Source organism: Oncorhynchus tshawytscha, linkage group LG06, assembly GCF_018296145.1.
Source record: "Oncorhynchus tshawytscha isolate Ot180627B linkage group LG06, Otsh_v2.0, whole genome shotgun sequence".
Classification (NCBI taxonomy): domain Eukaryota; kingdom Metazoa; phylum Chordata; class Actinopteri; order Salmoniformes; family Salmonidae; genus Oncorhynchus; species Oncorhynchus tshawytscha.
In genome coordinates this window covers 61653533-61670062 of record NC_056434.1, presented here as the reverse complement: position 1 = coordinate 61670062, position 16530 = coordinate 61653533, and the positions used below count along the sequence as shown (strand labels likewise).

General features: G+C 43.0%; 1 protein-coding gene across 2 annotated transcripts in view; it reads left to right on the top strand.

The window, feature by feature from the left end:
- Window positions 1–16530, top strand: part of LOC112252833 (membrane-associated ring finger (C3HC4) 5) — a 47885-nt gene that overhangs the window by 15689 nt on the left and 15666 nt on the right. For both annotated transcript variants that reach the window (XM_042323479.1, XM_024424486.2), the window contains exon 2: window positions 7060–7262. In XM_042323479.1, the coding sequence (XP_042179413.1) occupies window positions 7060–7262 (203 nt within the window). The remainder of the gene's footprint in view (window positions 1–7059; window positions 7263–16530) is intronic.

Genomic DNA, 16530 nt, shown 5'->3' with positions numbered 1-16530 from the left:
AATTCACCTGTAAGCTAGTAAATATCGTCTTGCATTGTAAAAGTGTTCTAGCCTGTAAGCACATTGTTTTGCGATCCGTAATGAAGTTTAAACATATCTACATGCTGTGCTGCATTATTCAAGAGTGTTCATTTCTGTGCAGTGTGAATGGGGAGCTAACAATGCAGCCCAGACAGCTCTAGCAATGAATGAATGAATGAGCAGTGGAGCAGGCACTTTGCTTTACATGCTATAAAGGGGTGCTCTGATAGACTTGATCCTCTTAATCATGTGAGTCACATTTGACAGTAGTACCTAAAGTGTAGGAGGCTCACAGGTTGCTAAATGCCCATTATGACCTACTCCCTGGCTGAGCTGAATACAAGGATAAGGTGGAGATGGCCTATTTAAATTATGGCTTGGCTCCGGATCAGAACACAGCTTTCTGAATGTCACGGAGGAGGGAGATGATGATGCTCCGTCTCCTTGCTCTGACTCCACCCTCTGCTTCTGCTGACTAGAACACAGGTGTTAGAATATTGCTCTACAAGACCTCTGGTATATGTGGAATGCAGTGGAGGCTGCTGAGGGGAGGACGGCTTATAATAATGGCTGAATTGGTGTCAATGAAATGGTGTCAAGCACGTGGTTTCCATGTGCCTGATACCATTCCATTGACTCCATTCCAGACATTATTATGAGCCATCCACCCGTCAGCAGCCTCCACTGGTGGAATGAGTAACAAAGGTACACACACCATATCAATCATGGAGCTATAGTGCATTCGGAAGGTATTCAGACCCCTTGACTTTTTCCACATTTTTTTTATGTTACAGCATTATTCATCAGTGGATTAAATAGTTTTTTTCCTCAATCTACACACTACCCCACAATAAAGGAAAAACAGGTTTTTAGAAATTTTTTGTGTGCAAATTTCTAAAAAATAAAACATACTTTATTTACGTAAGTATTCAGACCCTTTACAATGAGATGTGAAATTGAGCTCAGGTGCATCCTGTTTCTATTGATCATCCTTGATGTTTCTACAACTTCATTGGAGTCCACCTGTGGTCAATTCAATTGATTGGACATGATTTGGAAAGGCCCACACCTATATAAGGTCCCACAGTTGACAGTACATGTCAGAGCAAAACCAAGCCATGAGGTTGAAGGAATTGTCCATTGAGCTCCAGGACAGGATTGTGTCGAGGCACAGATCTGGGGAAGGTTACCAAAATATTTCTGCAGCATTGAAGGTCTGCAAGAACACAGTGGCCTCCATCATTCTTAAATGGAAGAAGTTTTGAATCACCAAGACTCTTCCTAGAGCTGGCTTCCCGGCCAAACTGAGCAATCGGATTAGAAGGGCCTTGGTGAGGGAGGTGGCCAAGAACCCGATGGTCAGTCTGACAGACTTCCTCTGGGGCGAATGGCCTCATCATGCTGAGGGGATGTTTTTCAGTGGCAGGGACTGGGAGACTGACGTATCGAGGGAAAGATGAACGGAGCAAAGTACAGAGATTCTTGATGAAAGCACTCTGGAGCACGTTCAGTCCCTCAGACTGGGGCGAAGGATCACCTTCCAACAGGACAACAACCCTAATCACACAGCCAAGACGACACAGGAGTGGCTTTGGGACAAGTCTCTGAATGTCCTTGAGTGGCCCAGCCAGAGCCCAGACTTGAACCTGATCGAACATCTCTGGAGAGACCTGAAAATGGCTATGCAGTGAGTACATATGTCAATGTGATATTTTTAAATTGGGTTATTATGGGGTATTGTGTGTAATTTAATCCATTTTAAATAAGGCTGTAATGTAACAATGTGGAAAAAGTCCAGGGGTTTGAATACTTTCTGAAGGCACTGTAAACCAGTAGGCTAAATACTTGTAGGCTATAAGAGACAGACTAGTTTGTCATCCAGTCTCCATACACATCACCAGGTCTTATCTCTGGGTGCTGCTATTTGTTACGTTCTTCCTGCATTGATCAAATAATCATTATGGCCATTGTTTTCTATGAGGTGACTGACGGTCGCATGTAAAGACTTGCAGGTAGTCTCTCCCCTTTGCAAATGGTCCTAGACATTCTGATGTGGTCGGCCTTGTAGGCTATGCCTGTAAAAAAAAAAAAGAGTAGGCTGCCTACCCTTTGACGCTGCTAGGTGTGTAGGCATCCACAGCATTTCAGTTCATTTTGCTCACTTAGCAGATTATTTTGTTATTGATCTTGTTTGAGTTGTGCACAGTCACTGCACCAGAGTGTGTCTGCTCTGTATCCCAGGGTACATTTATTCAGTCTACTGTCTGAGAGGAATCTTTGATCAATACACTACACTGTTATCGGTCCCAAGAGCTAGGCCTAGCCTAACAAAATATAATTTCTTCCAAAATCAACCCCAAGTATAAAAGCCGGTGTTTTAGGAGTTGACTTTGTTCTGCTGACTGCCCACTTTCACCGAGTGCTGTCCCCCTGAGGCCATGGCTGAGATTACTTTACTTGGCCCTGGGCTTTGGACAGTGTACTCACAAGTTTTTTTATCTTTATCTCAGATGTAGGGGGATTTTATTTTTTTAATCTTCAGCTGCAGCGCACACTGTGTGTGTGTGTGTGTACATATATAGTGTATTCATACACCTTAAATGTTCCACATTTTGTTACGTTACAGCCGTATTCTAAAATGGATTAAATTGTTTTTATTTTGGCCTCCCAAGTGGCGTAGCGGACTAAGGAACTGCAATGTAGTGCTTGAGGCGTTATTAAAGACCTGGGTTCGATCTCGGGCTGGTCAGCACCCGGCCACGACCGGGAGACCCATAAGGCGGCGCACAATTTGCCCAGCATGGTTAGGGGAGGGTTTGGCTGGCCGCGATGTCCTTGTCCCGTCGCGCTCTAGCGACTCCTGTGGCGGGCTGGGTGCATGCACTCTGGCATGGTTGCCAGTTGTACAGTGTTTCCTCCGACACATTGGTGTGCCTGGCTTCCATGTTCAACGAGCAGTGTGTCAAGAAGCAGTGCGGCTTGGCAGGGTTGTGTTTCGGGGGACGCATTGCTCTCGACCTTTGTGCCTCCCGAATCTATATGGGAGTTGCAGCGATGGGACAAGACTGTAACTACCCATTTGGATTTCACGAAATTGGGGTAGAAAATTATCATATTAAACAATGCTTTTCTCCCCTTATCAATCGACACGCTATACCCCATAATGACAAAGCAAGCATGGGTTTTTACACAATTTTACAAATGTATTAAAAATAAACACATTTACAGAAGTATTCAGAACCTTTACTCAGTACTTTTTGAAGCACCATTGGCAGGGATTACAGCCTCGAGTTGTCTTTGGTACGACATTACAAGCTTCGCACACCTGTATTTGGGGAGTTTCTTCCATTATTCTCTACAGATCCTTTACAACCTTTGTCATGTTGGATGGGGAGCGTCACTCCACTGCTATTTTCAGGTCTCTCCAGAGATGTTAGATTGTGTTCAAGTCCGGCTGGCTGGGATACTGAAAGACATGCAGAGACTTGTCCCGAAGCCACTCCTGCGCTGTCTTGGCTGTGTGATTAGGGTCATTGTCCTGTTGGAAGGTGAACCTTCTTCCCAGTCTGAGGTCCTGAGTGTTCTGGAGCAGGTTTTTATCAAAAATCTCTCTGTACTTTGCTCCGTTCATCTTTCCCTCAATCCTGACTAGTCTCCTAGTCCCTGCCGCTGAGAAACATCACCGTAGGGATGGTGTCAGGTTTCCTCCAGACGTGATGCTTGGCATTCAAGCCAAAGGTTTCAATCTTGGTTTCATCAGACCAGAGAATTGTGTTAATGATGGTCTGAGTTCTTTGGGTGCCATTTGGCAAACTCCAAGCGGGCTGTCATGTGCCTTTTACTGAGGAGTGGCTTCCGTCTGGCTGCTCTACCACAACGGCCTGATTGGTAGAGTGCAGCACAGATGGTTGTCCACAGAGGAGCTCTGTCAGTGCGACCATCATTTTCTTGGTCACCTCCCTGACCAAGGCCCTTCTCCACTGATTGCTCAGTTTGGCCGGGCGGCCAGCTTTAGGAAGAGTCTTGTTGGTTCCAAACTTCTTCCATTTAAGAATGATGGAGACCACTGTATTCTTGCGGAACTTCAATGCTGCAGAAATGTTTTGGTAACCTTCCCCAGATCTGTTCCTCAACACAATCCTGTCTCTGAGCTTTACGGACAATTTCATTGACCTCATGGCTTGGTTTTTGCTCTGACATGCACTGTCAACTGTGGGACCTTATATAGACAGGTGTGTGCCTTTCCAAATCATGTCCAATCAATTGAATTTACCACAGGTGGACTCCAATCAAGTTGTAGAAATATCTCAAGGATGATCAATGGAAACAGGATGCACCTGAGCTCAATTTTAAGTCTTATAGCAAAGATATTTATGTCAATATAGTATTTCAGTTTTTTTTTTAAATGTTTTATACATTTGTAAACATAAAAAAAAAAAAAACTGTTTTCACTTTGTCGTTATGGGGTATTGTGTGTAGATTGAGGGGGGGAAATAATAATTTCCTGAATTTTAGAATAGGGCTGGAACGTAACAAAATATAGGAGTCAAGGGGTCTGAATTAGAGGTCGACCGATTATGATTTTTCAATGCCGATACCGATTATTGGAGGCCCAAAGAAAGCCGGTACCGATTAATCGGCCAATTATTATTATTTTTTTAATTGTTTTATTTGTAATAATGACAATTACAACAATAATGAATGAACACTTATTTTAACCTAATATAATGCATCAATAAAATCAATTTAGCCTCAAATAATGAAACCTGTTCAATTTGGTTTAAATAATGCAAAAACAAAGTGTTGGAGAAGAAAGTAAAAGTGCAATATGTACCATGTAAGAAAGCTAACATTTCAGTTCCTTGTTCAGAACATGAGAACATGAAAGCTGGTGGTTCCTTTTAACATGAGTTTTCAATATTCCCAGGTAAGAAGTTTTAGGTTGTAGTTAATGTAGGAATTATAGGACTATTTCCCTCTACCATTTGTATTTCATTAACCTTTTGACTATTGGATGTTCTTATAGGCACATTAGTATTGCCATTGTATAGCTTCCGTCCCTCTCCTCGCTCCTACCTGGGATCGAACCAGAAACACATCGACAACAGCCACCCTCGAAGCAGCATTACCCATGCAGAGCAAGAGGAATAACTACTCCAAGTCTCAGCGCGAGTGACGTTTGAAATGCTATTAGCGCACACCCCGCTAACTAGCTTGCCATTTCACATCGGTTACACCAGCCCTAATCTCCGGAGTTGATGGGCTTGAAGTCATAAACAGCGCAATGCTTGACGCACAACGAAGAGCTGTGGGCAAAACGCACTAAAGTGCTGTTTGAATGAATGCTTACGAGCCTGCTGCTGCCTACCATCGCTCAGTCAGATACTCGTATGCTTGTATGCTCAGTCAGATTATATGCAACGCAGGACACGCTAGATAAACTAGTAATCATCAACCATGTGTAGTTAACTAGTGATTATGATTGCTTGTTTGATGATTGTTGATTGTTTAAAATAGGTTTAATGCTAGCTAGCAACTTTCCTTGCCTTACTGCATTCGCGTAACAGGCAGTCTCCTTGTGGAGTGCAACAGGCAGGTGGTTATAGCGTTGGACTAGTTTACTGTAAGGTTGCAAGATTGGATCCACCGAGCTGACAATGTGAAAATCTGTCGTTCTGCCCCTGAACAAGGCAGTTAACCCACCGTCCCTAGGCAGTCATTGAAAATAAGAATGTGTTCCTAACTGACTTGCCTAATTAAATAAAGGTGTTCAAATATTTGGGAAAATCTGCCAAATCGGTGTACAAAAATACCGATTTCCAATTGTTATGAAAACTTGAAATCAGCCCTAATTAATCTGCCATTCCAATTAATCGGTCGACCTCTAGTCTGAATACTTTCCGAATGCACTGTGTGTATATATACAATACCAGTCAAAGGTTTGGACACTTATTCATTCAAGGGTTTTTCTTTTATTTTACTATTTTCTACATTGTAAAATAATAGTGAAGACATCAAAACTATGAAATAACACATGGAACCATGTAGTAAGCAAGAAAGTGTTAAGCAAATCTAAATATATTGTAGATTCTTCAAAGTAGCCTCCCTTTGCCTTGATGACAGCTTTGCACTCTCTCAACCAGCTTCATGGGATAGTCACCTGGAATGCATTTAAATTAACAGGTGTGCCTTGTTAAAAGTTAAGTTGTGGAATTTCTTTCCTTAATGCGTTTGAGCTAATCAGTTGTGCTGTGACAAGGTCGGGTTGGTATATAGAAGATGGCTATATTTGGTAAAAAACCAAGTTATATAAATTTAACTTTTAATTTTTTTACTACATGATTCCATAAGTTATTTCATAGTTTTGATGTCTTCACTATTATTCTACAATGTAGGAAATAGTACAAATAAAGAAACTCATTCTAGGGTTTATCTGTGTCCAAACTTTTGACTGGTACTGTATGTGTGTGTGTGTGTGTGTGTGTGTGTGTGTGTGTGTATACACACACAGAGAGGGACAGACTATTATGGCCTTCACAGAATAATTATATTACTCAATAGTGTTTGGATCTTGTAGTCTTTAACCTTTTTTCCATTTTAAGCCTACATTTCATGGTGAATGCAAGGTCACATGTAGTCTGCCTTGTCTTGGGTACATGTTTGTTTTCTCATCCTGTCCCAGAGGAGCTGCCTCTCTCTCTCCCTGCCTGCCACTCAGTGCTTAGGGGACAGGGCTTTGGTTGTGTTTCCTGCCTCTGAACATCCTGTTTAATCAGCCAGTGTGTTGAGTAACTGAGGTTTACAGGGTGAAGGTCACATCATCTGGATGGATGCAAACCCTCTACCTGATACACAACAATGAATTAATTGTCAAATGCACTGAGAATACTTAATTTGCTGGTATAGACGTCGACACCAAAACCAACAGCCCCAGTGTTTCAGCCAATGTGGGTGCGTGCATGGGTGCATCTGCCTTCTCGTGTGTGTTTATGTGTCTGTGGAACGAACACCCCTCTCCTGTGTTTGTGTGCGTTTCAGGAGCTGCTGGGTGTGCTTCGCAACGGACGAGGATGACCGCACGGCGGAGTGGGTGCGTCCATGTCGCTGCCGTGGCTCCACCAAGTGGGTGCACCAGGTGTGTCTGCAGCGCTGGGTGGACGAGAAGCAGAGGGGCAACAGCACGGCCCGCGTGGCCTGTCCTCAGTGCAACGCCGAATACCTCATCGTCTTCCCCAAGCTGGGTATATGATTTGATATGACAGGGGTGGGGTGGGGGGCTATGGGCTGGACTGCAGTTTCCCTGGAATATTAGTTGGAGGTAGTTCGGGTCACAGTTACTGAATGCATGCTTTCACGCTGTTTGTAGGCCACATCATCGAATTGGTCTCACCCTGTCCAAGCTAGTGCCTGTCCTGATTTTCACTTGTATGCTTATCACACATCAGAAGTAAAGAGATTAACATGCATTAACTGCTTATGTGATGTGTTTGTGATTTAGGCCCATGTGAAAAATATTGATGTCATTTGAGCGTTTTGTAATTCCGTGGCAGCTTACCTAACAGATGGAGACAGATCTGTTGCGTCTGTCAGAACACAGTCATGTAATAACAGCTAAATCACTGGCAAATTTGTAGTATCTCACTTTACTTGAACTTCACTGTGAAAAAGTCAGAACAACACTTAACTGCCCTACCTTTCCAATGGGGAAGTAGCATTAGAAGGCAATTTCCATACCTAAATGGACTTCTGAATTGGTCCTTTGAGGACAGACAACTAATGGCTGTTGTTGCTGTCTCCCTAATAACGGTTGCAGCACAGGGACTCAGTGCTGTGAATAAGGAGTGGGAACTGAGAGCTCTAAAAACCACTCAGCCTGTCTCAACTAACTGCATGTTTATTTATTCCCAAAACCAGGGTGGGTTATGTGGTGAGTCTGGTAATTATACTCTTTGAGGGAGAAGTAACACAAGGAATTGGAGCGGGCAGGGCACCCGCCAGATGCTCATTACTAGACCTGGGTTCAAATGTTATTAAACATATTTCAAATAGTTTGCCTGGAGTGCCAGATAGGTGGACTTCTCACTTGTGCGACTATTCTGTCAGTTCCGTTGCACCAGGAAAGCTCAATAAAACTCAGTGAAATAATTTCGAATAGTATTTGAACCCAGGTCTGCTACCCGCTCATTACCGGCCAGCTTCAGCCTCACTGGAAAATGCCAATTTGAAGAGGGGGTGTAGAGAGGAGAGGTGCCCACTGTAATTAACCCCAGCACGTCAGAGTGACGGGGGCACTGATTGTTCCAACACAGGCACTTAGTCATCAAGTAAACATGGCTCTGCATTTGTTCGTTCGGCGATTACAGAACTTTCAGCTACGTCAATCACCGTAAGAGAGGAAACTTTTATGTGAGTGGAAACCCTGGAAACTGCTTTGGGAAATGACACTTGTACATTTTATAGCACCTGGTAAGCTATTAAATCACTCTGCATACATGTCTAATTAGGTCTAGGTACAACCTAAGAAGTAGGGCTTGGACATAAGACAATGTATTCGGGAGGGCAAGCTCTGCTGGTAAGCAGGGCCATGTTGTATTTTTAGATGCAGGCCTGGCTATGCTGTCAGTCACCTGTGTTGCTATAAGTAGTAGGCGTAGCTAAACCTGCAGGACTGGAGCATAGAGATCAGGGCACTTAGTTCGTACTCGTCTCTGGAGCTTCGGGTCAATGGGAAGACTCGGGACAGTTCCTAGTGTCGTATGCCATGTACAGGACAGAACTAATGATGTGTCATTGATAAAGTCATGTCACATGATAAACCGGCACCTGAGAATTCTCAAGCAGTACTTTGTGGACTTCGAACACACATCAGATCAGTGGCATTTGTATTTCCATGTTCACTTTCACTTCGCTCCCCCATTTGAAAGTATCTGGCTCACTGAAAACCATAATTATCCCGTGTCCCATCATGGAAGCGTTTCTACTGCTTAGTATTTCAGATAACATTGACAGAGCATGAATCCATACTTGGGATTTGGTTTGGTGGCAGGCTTTTTGAATGCCATCTCTGATTCGCCGGCATGATTAGTAGATGAGGCGACTAGTTAATCTCAATGTGAATATTTTTGTTCCAGATGGGCATTACTCTCTCTCTTTCTCCCAATATGTTAATGGTTATTGGGTGTATAGAGTAGCCTATCTGTGTTAGCCTGACACTGGGCCTGCTTGCATGTTCAGTAAATAACCTTGTCTCTGTCTTCTCTCCTGAGGCCCACCGTGCCTGCTGCCTGCATGGTTATTTTGGGATAAGTCTGTCTGTCACTCTCTGCCCTTGCCCCCACCGGTACATTTATCCGGTTAACCTTCAAAACAGGTGAAGGTAGAAGAAAAAGAGATGTTGGGCTCGTTGTCCCCCCTCCACACAGGCACACACAGACAGAGAGAGAGGAACTAATCTCTCATTCCCATTCAGTAGCTACTGCAGACTTGTTCTGGACACTTTGTTTTCATCGCCCCCTTTGCTATCCGGCTGATCAGTAGAACTTCTTTATGGTCAGTTGTTTTTTTTGGCCAGCGTCTTCACCAGATTAGTCATCTTGAAATGTGGCCTAAATGTTTATCAAGTTCATCACTTCCCCTACACACACATCCTCAAGTTTTGTTTGTGTTCCTTTTTCTTTTGAATTACCCCAGTGTTTTTTCCAGGCAGTAACAGTGATTAGATGAGGGGTCGTGAGGCAATGGGTTATTTGGACAGGGCCTTCAATGTGCCCTAGTCTGTTGAAAGATAACATCCTTCGTAGAATCGTGTAGTAGGCTTAGGCCTCGATCGCTCATCGTTTATTGAGTCGTGTACACCGGCTCATAGGGGCTTATGTTAACTTCGATTTAACAGCGCGTGAAAGTCCTCTGAAAGCTTTCGGAGACTTTCCCGACACTGGGATGACAACTTCCCGCAGAAGGCCAGGGAGCATACAGATGGGCATTTTTATTTACGCCATCTGCCAAGGCCCAGACCAATCTACTGGTCATCACCCATGTGTGAGGGACGGGGAGAGGAAGAGACAGTGTCCTTCTCCAGGTACCAGAGACTGAGGTAGATACCCACCAGGCAGTGTAGGAGGCAGAGAGAGGGTACAAGATTGGGATGGGATTGTTGGTAGATGGGGAAACGATGTGAGATGGCACGAGAGAAAGAGGAGAGGCCCAGTCATTGAATTGTACCAGTCTGCCTCCTCCCCTAAGCATTCTTCCTTTGCCTACCCCTGTGTTCAGACAGAGGTGTAGAGAGAGTGGGAGGGAGAGAAGGAAATTAGGCCAAAGTATGAGGAGAGCAGCTCATCAACCAACGGCCGGAGAGGAGACCAGGGTTGCCCGCCACTGCTGCTGATGAATAACTAAAAACCCAGGTCTGAGAAATACCCGACGGCCCAGACCGCACCCAATGAATCAGCAGCACACTGACACTGCCATCCTACCACCTGGAGCAGCCATCTGCCCGGCGACTCCCAATTCTCCTCTGTAATACCCTGCCTGCCTGGGGACTGGAAACGCTCAGAGAAATTGCTTTTCTCTGTGTGAAAGCAGTTCCCGAAGCAGCGGATCGGACAGTGAGTTGACAGACAGAATGTTCTGGTGCTCACCTCTCTTAGAGGCTTTTATTAACAGGTGCAGGACTAATTGGCCAATGAACTTTGTACAGAAAATAACAAACAGGATGTTTACAGAGACTTGAATAAATTAAACATTCTCAGTATAAACTATTGCCTATGACAACTCCGGTATAACTCTAAACTAGCCAACATATTACCTGTCCAGCCTGCTCTCCCCCAGGCAAAAGCCAACTGAGTACCTAAACACTCTTTCCAGCAACTCCTTTCAGCTAGGAATGTTCCATCATGATGGCCCCAAAACACATTTCTACCATTAAGGCCTAATTTCTCATGGATATATTAATATAACATTATAAACAACGGTTTTACATAAACACGCACACTTCAATAACTTGTGCCATAACTTCAACTTTAAGTCACGATACACATTCATGAAGTAATTCACCCCTGCAATAATGAATCACTTTGGTTATTCCCGTCAACCAATAAATGTTCCTTGGTGACAAGTGGACTAATCTGCCTCACACCGGCACTTCTACAATGAAGCAGCGTGAGATAGGTTAAATGCTGTGATTATACTCTACCAACACTTCGATCATTCTAATAATATATTTCACATCACTAGAGCATGTACCTTTAAATGGGCAGCTTTATTCACGGTAGAAACACTTAACAAGTTACATTGTTTTAGTAAATGTCGTGCGCAACAAACACTTTGGCGCCTTCATGTCAAAGTATTGTTGGCAAACAAAATGCGCTACTCAATCCAAAATTCTCTTTTGATTTCAGGTTTCTTGACTTTACCGTGAAGAGATACAAAGAGTATTTTTTTCAACCAATAATTTGTTTCATTGTCTGCAAGTCAATAGACATGCGCTCCAAGACACTGACATTTTATGTAACTCCACCGTGGCATCATTAGACTTCAGCAGCCACATTATGACACGGCTTCCAGAGGTCGTGATGTCACACTGTCTGACGTGTGCTTTTTTTTTTTTTTTTTTCCACCTGAACTCAGCACAGTATTCTGCTCAGGCAGACTCGATGGACACCCGAGGATAGTGTGCTAGTATTGCTAGTAAAACAACAGCGCAATGTTGCTGGCTCCTTCCTACAGTCTTCTACTGTAAAGTACTAGTCTGTGTTCTGGGCTTGATCACTGTGGCATAGGCCAACAGTCCCGACACGGGACTAAACAGCTTCTGTGTCTGGATTTAAAGTCACCCATCTGACTGTGCTAAAAGTAGAAGTAAACTTTTAGAAAGGGGGAAAAAAATGTGTTTACTTCTCCATCAGTTGGGAATGGCTTTTAAGGGTGTTTCAGTGACTTTAATCAGCCTCAGAAACATGGCACTTTCGCAGCTCACAGACATTCGAGGACGACTTTCAATTGGTGTAATAAAGGCCGAGCTGAAGAGATGGGTGCTGGGTGGTAAGCTTGCTGACGTGTAGTTATTTTGTCGTTGCGCTCTGCTGATCCCAGCTCATTTGTTAGCCTGACAGGCGTTACTCATGTTCCTACTCTCAGGGCCGGGCCTTAGGTTAGTGCAGCATCACATTGATGGATTTACACCATGGTGGATGTGTTTGGCTATAGCACACCACTCGTGTTAGGTTTTTCTCTGCTTGTTTTGGGCTGTAAACTCTGAGATTTCAAGTAGAAAAGTGCAGTTAGCCGTGGCACTAGTATGGTAAGTTAGCTCTAGTTTTTTTTTTTTTTACCTCAGCAACTGATGATTTCCACCCACGCTATCATTCTGATTAGGCCGGTGGTGTAAAATGAGGAACGGCGTGTCCTTGCTGGCTCTTCTGTGAGCGGGTAAAAAAAAGTGGGTTGGAACAGTGTGCCAACATGCCTGCCCGCCAGTGAGAAAGTGGGATGCAGTTGCAGTTTCTTTTAATTATGTTAATTAGGAATTTGCTACCAAGCGCTGAAATTAATTGCTTCGCTTTCCTTTTTGCCAATAGCCATTAAGTGTGACCCAGTTCCCTCTGGCTGTGGATGGCGTAATGCTTAGGCAGGGACAAATCGGAAGGGATTCCGACGGTGTCATCAAAATATGCCCAGATTAATGTGTTGAAGAGGCATGAGATCAATCTGGTTGGCAAACATAGGTGCACTAAAGCACAACCCTGGAAAGTGGCAGAACTGACAGGATACAGGAAGCCAATGTGTTTAACTACTTTAAGAAATGAAAAGTGTTTGTTCCCTGTTGTGCCTGTTGGAAGCTTTGAGGTGACACGTCACCCTTCCATTGTTCCTTCAGGTCTCTGTTGCACCATCTCTACTGCACCATTGTTCCTACATTTGAGACCTGATTTCACGGCTTTCTCCAAAAATGAAAGCGTCACTATAGGCATTCAATGCAAATATAAAGTCTCTGGTGTTTTAGCCGTTGGCATTGCTGGATTATTTGACCAATTGTGGTCACCACCAATGTAACCTCAAATTTTTGGGGCCACTGAGCAAGTTTCAGCTCTGCTGACTGCCAACTTGAACATTGGGAAAATTCTATGCACCTTCCAGCGAACGTTTACTGTGGACACGGAGGCTGTACCTGCTTTAAGTTTAAACAGTGGCCATGTAGGCTCTGGAGAAAACATTTTAACATGGAAATAGCTGTTCTGTCATTCAGCCAATGTGTAGTGTTCAATTTAGGTCTACATTCCATGAGACTTTTGAAAGAGAGAAAAAAAACCATGCATGGCTTGACATTAACTTTTCATATTTTTATAAATGTACCCCCTTTTCTCCTCAGTTTTGTGATATCCAATTGGTTAATTACAGTCTTGTCCCATCGCTGCAACTCCCTTACAGACTCGGGAGAGGCCAAGGTCTTTAGCCATGTGTCCTCCGAAACACGACTGCCAAGCCGCACTGCTCCTTGACACGCTGCTCGCTTATCCCGGAAGCCAGCCGCACCAATGTGTCAGGAGGAAACGCCGTCCAACTGGCGACCATGTCAACGTGCATGCGCCAATTGTTGCTTATTGCTGACTACAAATGATCTATAACTGGGCTAATAACTCACTAACTAGCAAAGGATATGAACAAATTGTGCACGTGGCTACATGCAGCTCTCGCTTTGATCTCAAAACAAGCGCATCAACTCACGACCGCTCATGCTGTAAACGCAGTCCAGTTCAAAGTAAGTGGCACAGATCCATATATGGCTATGGTATATTTGCATATAGGCCAACTGCAGCTCTGATTGTTAATGCCACACTGGTCTGTAAAGTATGGGCTGAGTAGTGCATGTTAATGCAATAGAATCGTACTCCAAAGGCATTCTGCCTACAACAAAATCTCTTGCGTAGTTAGTTTTGTTTCTGTATGTTGCATTGAAAGCAGCTAATATTGCATTGATTCGGTCCCAATTGCCACAGTAAAGGGAAACGTTGATAGTGTTAACAGGGAAAACTCTAGAACTGTGGTCACCAACCTTTTCTGAGTTTAGATCCCGGAGTCAAAATGCAAGCCGAGATCTACCGCTCATATTTTTCTTTAACAGGAAAAATGTAAGCCTATTCAACATTTACCAATGAAATAGAGTACTGTTGCAATGAGGTTTTGTTAGAGGAATTCAAAATTCCTCTGTATTATTTCCCAATCAGAATTCATCACTCTGTCAATGCATTCGAAGGGTTTGAAAGACCCAATATTTTTATAAGAATGGACAGAGCCCCGGTCTTAAAAGTCAGGTAACAGCGTTTTAATTCAAGAGAGTACTCGTACATACAAATTTTCCCACAGGTTATAAACTGAAAATGACGTCAGCGTTTTCTAAATGTTCTATCTCTTTATGACACTAGTCGAGAGGCCCTATAGTTCTCGAGCCTTCCCTCCTCGCCTGAAGCCAAGGTTAGTCATTGTAAATCAGCATTCTAGACAGTCTGGAGATAGTTCATTCATTTGTACAAAGGAACAGACCGTCATTGTTACTAAACTCCTGACTATATTATATACAATTGGGAATGGGAGCAAGAGAGAGAATTCATATATGTACAGTATATAATAGCATTTGGACTAGTCAGTCCTGATTGAAATGTATACATAATTAGTCATCATTGATAAAAATTCCCTTAACAGGTTTGTGCAGTGAGCTTTAGGCTAGAGGTCGACCGATTAATCGGAAGGGCCGATTTTCAAGTTTTCATAACAATAGGAAATCTGTATTTTTGGACACCGATTTGGCCGATTTAAAAATAAAAATAAAATGTACATTTTATTTCTATTAAAAAAAACGAACTTCTTGGTGACGGGGCAGTATTTTCACGTCCGGATGAAATGCATGCCCAAATTCAACTGCCCGCTCCTCAACCCCAGAAAATAAGATATGCATATTATTCGTAGATTTGGATAGAAAACACTCCAAAGTTTCTAAAACGGTTTGAATCATGTCTGTGAGTATAACAGAACTTATGTAGGAGGCGAAACCCAGAGGAAAAAAACTGATTTTTTTTTAGGTCATTCTCTTTTCAATGTGGTTTCATTGGGAATCCAGATTTCTAAGGGACCTTCTTGCAGTTCCTACTGCTTCCACTGGATGTCACCAGTCTTTAGAAATTGGTTGAGGTTTTTCCTTTGTGTAACGAAGAAGAAGCCCTGTTCAAAATGAGGGTCACTTCGCATGACTAGAAAGGTAGCGTCAGTTTGTTTTCTTCCTGTATTGAACACAGATCATCCCGTCTTCAACTTTATCGATTATTTACTTTAAAAAATACCTAAAGTTGTATTACAAAACTAGTTTGAAATGTTTTGGCAAAGTTTACAGGTAACTTTTGAGATATTCTGTAGTCAAAAAAAAACAATCAATCATAATCACTAGTTAACTACACATGGTTGATGATATTACTAGATATTATCTAGCGTGTCCTGTGTTGCATATTATCGATGCAACGCAGGGGGATGATTTAACAAAAGCACATTTGTGAAAAAAGCACAATCGTTGCACCACTGTACCAAACCTTAAACACCAATGCCTTTCTTAAAATCAATACACAGAAGTATATATTTTTAAACCTGCATATTTAGCTAAAAGAAATGCAGGTTAGCAGGCAATATTAACCAGGTGAAATTGTGTCACTTCTCTTGTGTTCATTGCACGCAGAGTCAGGGTATATGCAACAGTTTGGGCAGCCTGGCTCATTGCGAACTAATTTTCCAGAGTTTTACGTAATTATGATATGACATTGAAGGTTGTACAATGTAACAGGAATATTTAGACTTAGGGATGCCACCCGGTTCCGTATTTCACTGAAAGAATAAACGTTTGGTTTTCGAAATGATAGTTTCCGGATTCGACCATATTAATGACCAAAGGCTCGTATTTCTGTGTGTTATTATGTTATAATTAAGTCTATGATTTGATAGAGCAGTCTGACTGAGCGATGGTAGTCAGCAGCAGGCTCGTAAGCATTCATTCAAACAGCACTTTCGTGTGTTTTGCCAGCAGCTCTTCTCAAGCACAGCGCTGTTTAGGACTTCAAGCCTATCAACTCCGGAGATTAGGCTGGTGTAACCGATGTGAAATGGCTAGCTAGTTAGCGGGGTGCACGCTAATAGCGTTTCAAACGTCACTCGCTCTGAGACTTGGTAGTAATTATTCCCCTTGCTCTGCATGGGTAATGCTGCTTCGAGGGTGTCTGTTGTTGATGTGTTCCTGGTTCGAGCCCAGGTAGGAGCAAGGAGAGGGACGGAAGCTATACTGTTTCACTGGCAATACTAAAGTGCCTATAAGAACATCCGATAGTCAAAGGTATATGAAATACAAATGGTATACAGAGAAATAGTCCTAGAATAACTTCGACCTAAAACTTCTTACCTGGGAATATTGACGACTCATGTTAAAAGGAACTACCAGATTTCATATGTTCTCATGTTCTGTGCAAGGAACAT